Source organism: Talpa europaea, assembly GCF_964194135.1.
Source record: "Talpa europaea genome assembly, chromosome: 1".
Classification (NCBI taxonomy): domain Eukaryota; kingdom Metazoa; phylum Chordata; class Mammalia; order Eulipotyphla; family Talpidae; genus Talpa; species Talpa europaea.
Genome location: NC_140073.1, coordinates 12,164,954 through 12,177,415, shown reverse-complemented (window position 1 = coordinate 12,177,415; position 12,462 = coordinate 12,164,954). Strand labels below are relative to the sequence as shown.

At 56.7% G+C, this 12,462-nt stretch overlaps 1 protein-coding gene across 1 annotated transcript; it reads right to left on the bottom strand.

Annotated features, from left to right (window-relative positions):
• Window positions 1–76: 76 nt before the first annotated feature.
• C1QTNF4 (C1q and TNF related 4) lies at window positions 77–1,119 on the bottom strand (the record flags this gene model as incomplete). The annotated part of the gene is made up of 1 exon (XM_084236156.1): window positions 77–1,119. The coding sequence occupies one exon, from the start codon at window positions 1,117–1,119 to the stop codon at window positions 127–129; it is 993 nt and encodes a 330-aa protein (XP_084092282.1). The 3' UTR covers window positions 77–126.
• Window positions 1,120–12,462: the final 11,343 nt, after the last annotated feature.

Here is a 12,462-nt window from a genome sequence, read left to right as displayed (position 1 = left end):
AAAGCAGCGCGCGCGGCCAAGACAGAGCTCAGGACCCCGGGAGACAGGGGAGACAGGCGCCGACGCGGGCCCGCTTTATTCGCAGAGTCCGCGCTGGGCAGCCCCGGGCTCCTGCCGGGTCGGGGCTCAGAGCTCGGGGGGCCGCAGGCCGGGGGGCCCGGCGGGGGCGAGGTCGGGGTACACCAGGAAGCCGGAGAAGGTGATGTATTTGCCGTGGTTGCTGTAGGCGCCGTAGCCGTCGTGGTCGTGGCTGAGCAGCCAGACGGCGTCGCCGCGGCGCAGCGCCAGCATCACGCTCTGGCTCTGCATCTCGCGTCGCCGCGACGCGCCGTCGTCATAGATCATGGCCTGCACCTCGTCGCGGTTCTTCATCAGCTTCACCGACAGCGTCTTGCGCGGCAGCTTGCCCAGCGTGAAGGAGAAGAAGTAGGCGCCGGGCAGGCGGCAGCGGAACACGCCGGCCGCCGCGTCGAAGTCGCCCCCGATGTTGACGAGCTCCGTGTCGAAGCCGAGCGGCCGGTGGCGCGGCCCGGGGCCCGCGTCCGACCCCACCAGACTGCGCGTGCGCGCCGCCGAGAAGGCCGAGCGCGGCTCCGGGGGCGCGTGCGCGGGCGGCGCGTGCGCAGGCGCGGGCGCGGGCGCGTCGGCGTCGGCGTACACCAGGTAGCCGCTGAAGGTGGCGCCCGGCGCGCCCAGCGCGTACTGCGGGGCGCCGTGCAGCCGCAGCCACACCGTGTCGCCGTAGTCGAGCTGCAGCATGGCGCTCTGGCTGGCGGCGCGCCGCGCGCCGGGCCGCCGCTGCTCGTCGAAGGCCAGCGCCTGCACCTCGTCGCGGTTGCGCACCAGCATCACCGACAGGCTCTTGTGCGGCGCCTTGCCCGCCGTGAAGGAGAAGTAGTAGGCGCCCGGCACGCGGCAGCGGAACCGGCCCGTGGCCGCGTCGAAGTCGCCCCCGATGTTCACGTACACCTTGTCGAAGGTCACCGCCATCTCCGACGAGCCCTCCAGCGGGGTGGTGCGCGCCGCCGAGAAGGCCGAGCGCAGCTCCGTGGAGCCGGCCGCGGGGCCCAGGGCCCAGCCCGGGGCCGGGGCCAGCAGGCCCAGCAGGAGCAGCAGCATGGCGCCTGGAGGGGAGGCAGAAAGAGAGGAGGGCTGGGCCAAGGCGTGCCCGGGGCTGGGGGGGACAGTTCTCGTCTCAGCCCTGCCCCGGACCCCAGCTGGGGCGCCTACACTCGTCGACGAGGTCGGTGCTTCTCCAGCGTCAGGGGCGCGTGGCACCGTTAGGGCTTGTTCACACGCACATTGTTGGCTGCACCCCCAGAGAGTCTGTTCAGTAGATCTAGGATGAGGCCTGAGAATTTGCCTTTCGAACAAGCTCCTGCCTGTAGCAGGTGCTGCCGGGCCGGGACCACACCTGGGGAACCATTAGCTTAGGCCAGTGATTCTCCAACTTTTTTTTTTTTTTAATAAGGACCAGAACCCCATCTTCCAGTAAAGGTTCTCACACGTATGCCACAGATACAAGCAGACACGCTCTGCCAGAAGCACCCTGGGCCCTAGAAACAAAAGGGGTGTTCATGGGGTGTCTGGGACCTTCAGCCTCCAGTGTGCTGCCTTTCCCTGTGGCTGTTCTGTGGCCCTTGGTTGGCCCTTTGTGCAGCACTGGCTCTCTGGATGCATGTCCTCCGTGATGGCCACTGTTTAAGCTCTCATCGGGGCAGGAAAGGAAATGGTGGTTCCCTGACCCCATGCTTGGCCTGACACAGGGTCAGCTCCCACCTCTGAACTCCCCAGGGTGCCTTCTAGCATTAAGGAGGCCAGCACAGTGGGGCTTTGAGGTCACTCCCTGCAGCCATGAAATCGGAGTAAGAGAAAGTGCTTTGTCTGAGCTTGGAGGCTAGTCACTGAGAGGAAGGAGAGAGCCAGAAGCTGCTGGGGTGGAGAGGGAGAGCAATATTCCCCGCAGGGCTCCAGAAAAACTGAGGTCAGCAGCTTTGTTCCTCGGAAGCCGTGGAGTGGACAGAGCTGACAGACCAGTTACATGCTGTGAAACCTTAAGCAATTCCTTCTCTGGGCATGGCTTCCTCTGTGTAAACGGGGAGACCTGCCTCACATGCTTACTGGGAGGATGCTCTAAGAGCAGGTGTGAACAGGATTTATGAACTGCAGTGCCATCCAGGTGTGCAGACACTGTGCCCTTGAGAAAAGCAATCTCATCAATTTCTTGACATAAGAGGTTAGGGACTCAATAACTTCTACCCCGGGGAGCTTGGCCTTTAGACTTAAAGGAGTTACTCTCCACTGGTGGAATTCCATCCTGTTTCCTAGTAGGGCGCAGGCTTTGGGGCTGGAATACCCAAAGACTCTGCAGTGGAGACAAAGAAGGAAAGAAAATAAGCTGGCAATAGCCTCGGAGGTGGGTTTTTACTGGGAACGTGGGTTTGGAGGCTGCTGAGAGGGTTGTTGGGCAGTAGAGCAGATGCGCCCTACAACCTGAGGGTGCTGTCTACTGCACCCTCGTGTGAAGGTTCTCACACGTATGCCACAGATACAAGCAGGCACGCTCTGCCACAAGCACCCTGGGCCCTAGAAACAAAAGGGGTGTTCATGGGGTGACAGACCTTCAGCCTCCAGTGTGCTGCCTTTCCCTGTGGCTGCTCTGTGGCCCTAGGGAAGGTGTCTCTTTTTCTAATTCTCATAGTAAAGACCGCGAGTCCCTAGACCAGCTGAACGCGCTCCCTGAGGAGGAGGTACCCTCTCTAATTCTCACAATGGTCCCCTATGAACATACCTTGGTGAGGGCAGCGAGTATTTGGTGATCCCCTTTTACAAAGCTCTTTGGACGTTCCTGCGAGACTGTTAGGCCCTCCCTTTCCCATTTCATAGACGAGAAAGCCAAGATTCAACAAACGGAAACATTTGGGTCCAAGGCCATGGAGCATTGAGGCAAGGCTTGCACCCAGGTCTATTGCTGCCAAATTTAGGGTGCCTTCCGATCCACCACCTTCCCCTCCTAAACGCAGGTGTTTCTAGCCAACCTGTCCTCTGCCTTGCGTGTGTGTTGTTGTAACAGAGCGACAAATGAGTCTCAGAATCCAGGGTGAAAGGGAAAGTAAGCAAAACTAAACAACCAGACAAACAGCAGCTCTAATGTTCAGCCTTCGGGGAATAGGGAGCTGCAAACTTCCTGACCCTGCAGCTTTCCTGGCAGGTCTTGCCCAGGAGCACCTGCCCACCCTGCCTGCGGCCATCTCCCTGCAGATTTGGTGTACCGGCCGGCATGGGAGGGTCTCCTGCTCGTCCAGCCTCTGTTTCCTCCCTCTCCCCCCCCCCCACTACCCATTTCCTCCATCCTTGGGTCTCTGCCTGAACCCCCTTCCCTGAGCGGATGGGAGGTGGGAGGGTGACAGGTGGGCAGCATCGCTCCAGGGAAGGAAATGGCTGTTCCCAGCTCTGTCCAGGTGGGGCTCAAAATAGTCATCTTCAAAAAGGAAAAACTGGGACACAGAGCTGGGCGGACTCAGAGCCCCAGAACCCACAGGGGAGGCGCAGCCATGCGGGCGATGGGCTCTCAGAGCTCCCTAGTCACCCCCCCTCCCCACCTACCTTGAAAGCCCACCGCAAGATTGGCCCCGCTTTCACCAAGAAACCAATTCATCCTATGGGGGGAAAATGCCCTCACAAAGGAGTACCCCAGCCCCTCTCGCCTGCAGACCTTCCTGCATCCATCCCCTTGGAGTAAAAGCCCTTGAGCCTCTTTCATGAAAAAGCTCCCAGGTCCCCTTTCAGGGCAGAAGGACCCGACTGCCCCGCGCTCCCGCGGCCCCGCTGACAACGAAGGGGACGCCTCGTCGCCCGCCCCTGAGCCGCCCTCACCTGCCTCGGACGGCGGGCGGGTCGGCTTCGCTCCGCGCCCGCGGTGGGCGCCGGGCTCCGGGTTGGCGGCGGGCGGGCTCCGGGCTGCGCACTGGCCGCCGGCGCTGCGGCGCGGCCGGGCCTGGCGGGGACGCCGGGGGCTCCTCCGGGACCCGAGGCGGGGGGGGGGGGGGCCGGGCGCTGCGCCCCGGGGTGGGCGCGGAGCCGCGAGGCGCGGGGAGGCACGAGGGAGCGAGGACAGCTGAAGAGCGAGCAGCCGACGGATGGGCGGAGAGGCAGGGAAGAGGCGGGAAGGGGAGAGGGGGAGGAGAGGAGAGCGGGAGGGGCGCGGCGCGGAGGGGGAGCCGCGCCGCCGGGCCCGGGGGCACCGCACAGAGGCGGCCCTGCGCAGGCTGCACCGAGCCCGGCGCCTTCCTCCCGCGTGAGCTCTTGGAGCTGCAGCCTCTGCCCCTAGAGCGCAGGCATCCACCATACCCGATGGGGAAACTGAGGCCCGAGAGGGGAAACAGAGAGGCCCGAGGCACAGGCAAAACTGGGGGTGACCCAGGGCACCCCACAGATGGGCCTCCTCTCTGGCTTAAGGACAGAGAAGTGGAGCAGGTCGGGAGACTGGACTAGCCCCGGGCTGCAAGGACAGAGGAAGGTGAGCGCTTGGCTGGAACACATGTCCAGGCTGGTGGCACTGGGGGAGGGGCTGAGGGGAGAGAAGGAGAAACTGGCCCACGTTGCCAGTCCCCTCTAGTCGTGAAGGGCCAGGAGCAGGGCAGGAGGAAGACACCCCCCCCCCCCCCCATGCATCAGAGGCTCCTGGCGAGGGGCAGGAGGGAGGGAAGGCCTCGGGCCAAAATTGAGTTTGGGCTGGAAAGGCTGTTCCCAAAGCACCTGGGAACAGGGAAGGGCTGAGAGGGACACCGGACCCCTCCAAGGACCTGTGATTACAGAGGGGCACTCACGCCCTATGCCCAGGGGGCCGCGGTGGCAGAATCCAGAGGACATGGGACTGGGAACCGCCGTCTTCCCGCCTGAGTGCTCACCGGAGGCCTGGAACTTGGTCTTCCTCGTCAGGACCCCTGTGGCCTTGACAGCTGTGGAGGTGACCGCCAGCCCCTCACTCTAGACGTGGATGAGTTGATGACTTGTAAAAGGTCCCCCTCTGGGCTGCCAGGAGCTGGTGTCCCTCCATCTCCCCCTGCTGACTGGTGGTGTCAGAACCTCCGTTACAGACCTCCGTGTGGTCCCTGAGAAGCCTGGTGCTCCATGAAAGCCCCTTCCTTCTGGAACTTTCCTTTTGGAATTCTCAAATCTTATGTGAGACCTCAGTTAAACAGGGATTAATCTGCATGAGGCTGTGGAGGATGACCGGTTCATTACGTTTTCTTGAGGAGATTAGGTGAATGATGAAATGAATGAATATGTACCTTAATGGAAAGGAAAAATGGAGACATTCCAGATTGGGCAAAGGGGGTATTTGAGAACATTAGGTGAAGCACCTGTCTAGCCCCTATCAAATCACAGCTGTCTCCTAAGCCAGCTTTAATAACTCTCTGGGGAGGGTATGTGGCAGGGTGAGGGTGGGCTGAGCCGCACAGGGAGGCACCAGGAAGGCAGGGAAGGGCAGGAAGCTGACCTGTGGCAGCCACACCACTTTTTAGGGGCTGGACCTCTACTTTTTTTTTTTGGATAACAAATTAAAAAAAATGTTTAAAAAATTTCTTTTCTTGGGGCCTCCCCGGTGGCGCAGCAGTGGAGCGCTGGGTTGCGAAGCTGCCCGCGTCCTCTGCGGCGCCGGTTCAATCCCCGGCTGCTCCCCGGCCACCGGAGGAGGGTCCCACATGGCGCGCAGACCTCTCCTGCCGCCCGCTGCTCCCCTCAGCAGTGTACTTCGGTCCTTCTGCCTGCTCTGCTCCCCGCTCCCCGCTCTGGCTCTGGTGAATTCTCTCACCCTCCCGCGCTTCTGACTGTACCCAGTGCATGTATAAACAAAACAAACAAACAAGCAAACAAAGAAAAACATGCCTCTATAAAAAAAAATTCTTTTTTGTGGTTAATTTCTGCAAAAAGATGTTTAAATTTGTATTTGAGATTGAACAAGCTGCTTTATACAGAGTTAAGCACATTCATCAATTTGTATTTCACAACAAAAATATCCTTTTGCTAGCATCACGTGTAATTTCAGCTGAGAATGACATTTTTCTCTAGTTGCCCCCAGCAGTAAATAGATATTGATAGATGGGGACTGAACCTCTTCTGCACCAGGAGGGAGGGGCCGCCATCTTGAAGGTGCCTTTCGAAGGCTTGTTTCCAGCAATGAGAGGGGAAGAGGAGAAGCAGAACTATCTGGACAGGACCTTTAGATCCCAGTGGACGCCTGGTTCAGGCTGAAAGTCATGTCACACTTTCCCTGGATCCAGAAACAGTCTAACTAGAGAGGCCAGGTGGAGACAGGCGGCTGAGGCAGATGGCAGCAGGGTTAGCTTTAGGGTCTTGGGACAGGGTGGAGAAAGGGCTGTGAAGGAAAAGGATGCTATCAGTGGGTGCGTGTGGCAGGCAAGGGGTCTGAGGGGTGCCCAGATGGAAGTCAGGTGGTGGCACAGGGTCCAGAGAAAACCTAGGTGAGTGTAAGGGCAGGACTGGCCACTGTGCAGGTTTTCTGATCCCATGCAGACCAGGTAAAGGAGGAGTCAGAGTCCTCAGTAGTTTTGCAGGTTTTTTATTTGGGGTTCACCAGGCATATGGCAGGCAGGGGTGCTGGCTGGAGCAAGTCTTCACTCTATCTGGGCTCTCTAGCGTTCGTTCTGCTGCTTCTCGGCTTCTCTTTTGGCTTCTGCTTCGGCTTCTACTGCTGCTACTGCTGCTGCTGCTGCTGCTGCTGGCGTCCCCGTGACGCCGCCCTTAAAAGCCCAGTCTTAGCCCAGGTGAATCCCATCTACCTATGCCCACACCCTATTCCAGGTGCCCGCCATCAGGCATGTATTCAGGACAAGGATCCATCATCTATCCTGATGGCGGAAGGGCAGAAAAGCCTGACATTTTCTTTACCCTACAGTCCACCCCCTCAGGGTTTTCTGCCATACAGTCTATACACATATGTACAATTTTCTAAGCAAACAAAAAATGCAGCCATGGCCCACAAAAGCAAATACATCAAATATAACAAAATACAGTATAACAAAATACAACAGAACACAAATAAGTCCAGGCAGGGCACCAACCTAGTGCAAAAGACAATTATTGGTACCAGCAGATGAGCCACCAAATCTGCTGCCGAAGGCACTGCTCATACGAGGGAGGGGAACCACTCACGGCATCTACTGTAACACACCAGGAGCCGTCAGGCTTCCTGGCCTTCTCTGGCTGTAGTCTCGGCTACAAGGCACACACAGCATCCACCCCCAGGATGCGCTAGCTCTGGGATTGGCAATTTTATTCTGTTGGGGGTAATCGCCAACCCTCAGGGTTTCTGTCTGCAGTTGCTCCAACACTCGGTCTTCACAGCCACCCATGGGACTCGCAGACCCCTGCACTCAGGCCAACCCACTGCACGAGCACATGGGTCGGGGATCCAAACTCTGCATTCGGCTTGGGCTCCACCCCAAGCCACATTCCCCAACTGTCCCCCAAGGACAGGTTCCTCAGCTCCTCACCCTCACTCAAGAATGAGCAGGGCATCACCCACAGGTGATTTTACGAGACTCACAGGGCTTCAGCATACCCAGGCTGCTTAACAGCCACTCAGGGCTTCTCAACTTAGAATCAGTACCAGCTTTTGCCTTCTTAGTTGGCTTTTCTCCTCCACCTGGCTGCTGGGCATAATAGGCTGCTCTTGGCCATCTAGGCCCACTGGCCACCCCCAGATTCCCATCTCCTGGGGTTTACAAACAAAACTGTTCCACCCCCAGGGTCCCAAATCATATCAACCTGCAAGGTCCTCCGCCTTCTGGCGGGAATGTCAGTCCATCAGTCCATCAGTTCAAGTCCATTGGCCTCTCCCTGCTTCAGCAATGGCCTGCTGCCTCAGGGGTCATTGGCTGGTCCTTTCCGTGTCGTTGGCTGGTCCTTTCCGGTGTCGTTGGCTGGTTCTCTCGGGCGTCTCCTTCACGCCAGGTCTCATCCTGTAGCTCGTGGACGTTGTCCACCTTCTGTGCTACCATGGCGCCTCTAGCGTCATCACAGGCAAACAGTCTGTTCTCCTTAGTCCCTCCAGGTCTTCGGAGGGCTCCGATACCCGTCTGCATGGATCTTGCCGACTTACGCCAATTGTAAAAGGCAGGAACTGGACCAGTGCAGGTTTTCTGATCCCATGCAGACCAGGTAAAGGAGGAGTCAGAGTCCTCAGTAGTTTTGCAGGTCTTTTATTTGGGGTTCACCAGGCATATGGCAGGCAGGGGTGCTGGCTGGGGGGCTGGGAGGCTAGCAGGCCTCCCAGCCCCCAGCAAGTCTTCACTCTATCTGGGCTCTCTAGCGTTCGTTCTGCTGCTTCTTGGCTTCTCTTTCGGCTTCTGCTGCTGCTGCTGCTGCTGCTGCTGCTGCTGGCGTCCCCGTGACGCCGCCCTTAAAAGCCCAGTCTTAGCCCAGGTGAATCCCATCTACCTATGCCCACACCCTACTCCAGGTGTCCGCCATCAGGCATGCATTCAGGACCGCAAGGATCCAGCATCTATCCTGATGGCAGGAGGGCAGAAAAGCTTGACATTTTCTTTCTTTTTTTTTTTTAAAGATTTATTTATTTATACAAGCACTGGGTACAGTCAGAAGCGCGGGAGGGTGAGAGAATTCACCAGAGCCAGAGCAGGGGCAGAACAGGCAGAAGGACCGAAGTACACTGCTGAGGGGAGCAGCGGGCGGCAGGAGAGGTCTGCGCGCCCTGTGGGACCCTCGCCCGGTGGCCGGGGATTGAACCGGCGCTGCAGAGGCTGTTGGCAGCTTCGCAACCCAGTGCTCAACCGCTGCGCCCCCGGGGAGGCCCTTGACATTTTCTTTACCCTACAGTGAGCTTGTAGTTCCTGCCTGCTCCTACTTTGCTGTGAGCCCCTCAACCCTGAATAATTTTAACTGCTGTTCCTTTTATTGTGTGTTGCAGATGCTGTCAGTGTCCACCCAGACCCCCAGACCTAGCTGGGGTCATTTTGTCTCCCCCGAGGCATTTTCAGCTGTGGAAGTGTATGGGGTTGGGGATCAGGCCAGAAGTACCCCCCCTCCCCCCGACTGTGGCACAATTCCTGATTCTCAAGCGGTTCCACCTGAGAGACTCCAGCAGAAGGAAACCTCAGCTGCCCTGGCAAAGCCTACTCCCAGCTGTATGCTTTTCTCCCTTCCTTGTTTCATTTCCCCACTCCCTCACCCTCACCCCACATTTTGGAATCACCCCCAAAATAAACAATTTGCCCTCAAATCTTTATCCTAGGGTCAGCTGGGGAGATCCCAGACCAAGACAATGAGCAATAACTGCCTCTGACTGTGCTTAGCGCTTTTCCACATCCATTACCCGGTTTCATTTTCTTAACACTCCCTGAAGTGGGTATCATTAACCCACTTTTACAAGCCTTGGTCTGTCTGGCCCCCAAACCCAGTCCTTACCCACTGAGCTCTGCAGCCTTCTAGTCCTTTGTGCTGCTCTGGGCTTTCTTTGCCCATCTATAAAATGAATGACTTTCTCCTGCAGCTTTGCAGGACCAATGAGGGGAAGCAGAAGTCATTAGGCAAGAAAATGCTTTAAAGGGACCAACTCAACTACGAGGCCAACCTTTTTGTGCTTCTTTCCCCTTCTCTTGCAATGTACACCCCCAGGCTGGAGCTTCATTGCCACTTCAGGTGAGGAGACAGTGAAGAGTCAGGCACAGTGCTAGGTAGGTACTCTGAGATGAGGAAGCCCTAGAACTTGCCCTCAGGGAGCTAGGCATTTAGTGGTGTGACAACACAAGGAACTATAGTGGGAGGACGAGACAGGGCCAGGAAAGCTGCAAAGTGCTCCGAGAGCACCAGAGACAGAAATTGCACCGGAGGGAGCTGGGAAGTTGTCACAGAGGAGGCTGTTTCTAAACAATGGCGAGGATTTGACTCGGTGAGAGGAAGCAAGAGGGTGGGATCCAGCCAAAGATGAGACTATGAACAAAGGTGTGGCGGCGGTATGGATGGGGACTGGGCCTCAGTGTGAGTGGCTCAGTTCTCCAAGGAAGGTTTGTGAAGGGAGGCTGTGGCGGGTAAGCGGTGTGGAGCTTAAATGTCAGCTAAGGAGCTTGGCTTATCCTGCAGCAGAGAAGCAAGTGCCCAGAGCTCAGTTTTAAGATCACTCTGCCTGCAGCACTAACACCAGACAGAGAAAGGAGAAGAGAGGGGAGGCAGGGAGATCTGCAAGAAAACACACAGAGCCGAGGAGGCAGGGCCAGTGAGAGAGAAGGGAAGAGCCAGATGGGGGGGGGGAGACAGACTCAGAGATTGACAGAGCTCACGAGTTAATTAGCTTCCTGGTCTGCCGGTGGATTACAGGGGAATTAGCAGAGGGACCTTGCTGGGAGTTGAGGGGAAGTTAATGAGAAAGACAACAACGTGCCCCAGGGAGAAATGAAAGAGGAGCGATGTCAGCCAGGCGGAGATGCCGCTAGGAGAGACAGATGTCAGCCAAGAGTCCCTGCCTTCCCGGGGTGTCAGCCCTCCGGGGAAGCACTGTTTAGCGCTCCTGGTGGCTCTGCCCTTGTGCAATGCTCTGGGTTCTCGGTAAACAACCTGGAAGTGACTGTGAGGACCAAGTTTCCAATTCTCCTGTCCCCTCTCCCAGGAGAAGCTGGAAAGTGCCGTCGCTCCTGGAAGGCAGCATTGAGTCCCCTGGGCCTCTTCCGCCCAGGGGGAGGTTGAGGCCAGAGATGAAAAAGTGGCCTGGTCCTGACCAGATGACTGAGGTTGGGTCATTAAAGGTGGTACCGCTTCTGCCTGGTTCTCCCTCTCGCGTGAAACCCATCCACCCCATGGGAAAGCCGAGTGTACACAGAGCCCCGGTCAGGACCAGATATCTAATTTTCAAGGCCCAGTGCAAAATAAAAATGAGGGTCCCTTTGTTCAAAAATTAAGAATTTAGATGACCACAGAGCTTTAAACCAAACACAGCGCCCTGCTGAGTGTGGGGCTTGTGCTGCTGTACAGGCTGCGTCCACGAGGCTGGCCTGGCCCTGTGGGAAGAGAGTGAAGAAGCCCTCGAGATGTCTGCGAGCAGCCCAGCCCCTGTCTAACTGCACCAGTAATGAGGGACCCTGAAAGAGAACTATCTGCTGAACCCTGTGCACCTCCAAACCCACAAAAGATAGAAATGATTATTATTGTTTTAAACCGGTGTTGTTTTTTTTTTAAGAGGTATTTATTTATGCATACAAGGGCAGGGGTACAGGCCAGAGGTAGGGGGGTGAGAGGATTCACCAGAGACAGAGTGGGGAACAGGCAGACTGACCGAAATACACTGCTGAGGGGAGCAGCAGGCGAGACAGGAGAGGTCTGCGGCACCATGTGGGTAGCCCCCTGGCCAGCTGGTGATCGAACTAGTGCTGCAGTGGCTGCGGATAGCTTCATAGGTTGTGTATTAACCCCTTGTGCCACCAGGGAGGCCCAAAACCGGTTGTTCTTGAGTTACTGCAGAGGGAACCAAAACCCTGGAGGAACCAGAACTGGTCAAAGATACAGCACAGAAACTGTGTCTCTCCCCAAAGCCAGGCTCACCCCTTTGGCTATTGTTGCAAGTTCTTCATGGCCCGTGTTGGTAGAGATTTGAGGCACAAGTAATTCCAGATCCTACCTATGAACCTCTCTTTGTGGGAGATAATAAATCTCCTTCTCAGTCAAACCATTTTTTGTCAAGTCTTTTGTTTCTTGCTGCTTAAAACTTTTATGGTCTCTGGGTCTTTGCTTCTTCATCGGTAAAAAGATTTCACAATCTAGAATCTGTGAGTCTACAGAGGGGAAATGTCGAAGACTCACTGGTGGGAGTGAAGCAGCTGGAAGAGTGAAAGTTCAGTCTACCTCTTGCCCTGCGGATCTGGGGGTCTGCTGAGGAGGAGTGGATTCAGCCTGGGTCAATGACTGGTCCACTTTGGGTATTTTAAAGTTTTTTTTTTTTTTTAATTTTTCTAGAGGCATGTTTTTTATTTATTTGTTTGTTTGTTTGTTTGTTTTTTGTTTATACAAGCACTGGGCACACTCAGAAGCAAGGGAGGGTGAGAGAATTCACCAGAGCCAGAGCAGGGAGCAGAGCAGGCAGAAGGACCAAAGGACACTGCTGAGGGGAGCAGCGGGCGGCAGGAGAGGTCTGCGCGCCATGTGGGACCCTCCTCGGGTGGCCGGGGAGCAGCCGGGGATCGAACCAGCGCCGCAGAGGCCGCGGGCAGCTTCGCAACCCAGCACTCAACCGCTGCGCCACCGGGGAGGCCCCTACTTTGGGTATTTTGATGGGCATAGATTCTGGGGATGGAAAGTTGGACTCACCTAGTGTCATCTCCCTTGGGTGAAACATATAATTACATATGAAAAGATTGAATGAAAATATTTAGTTGTTTATGGTAGGTTCAGGGATATTTTCTCTGTGTAATTTTCCCTATTACCCAA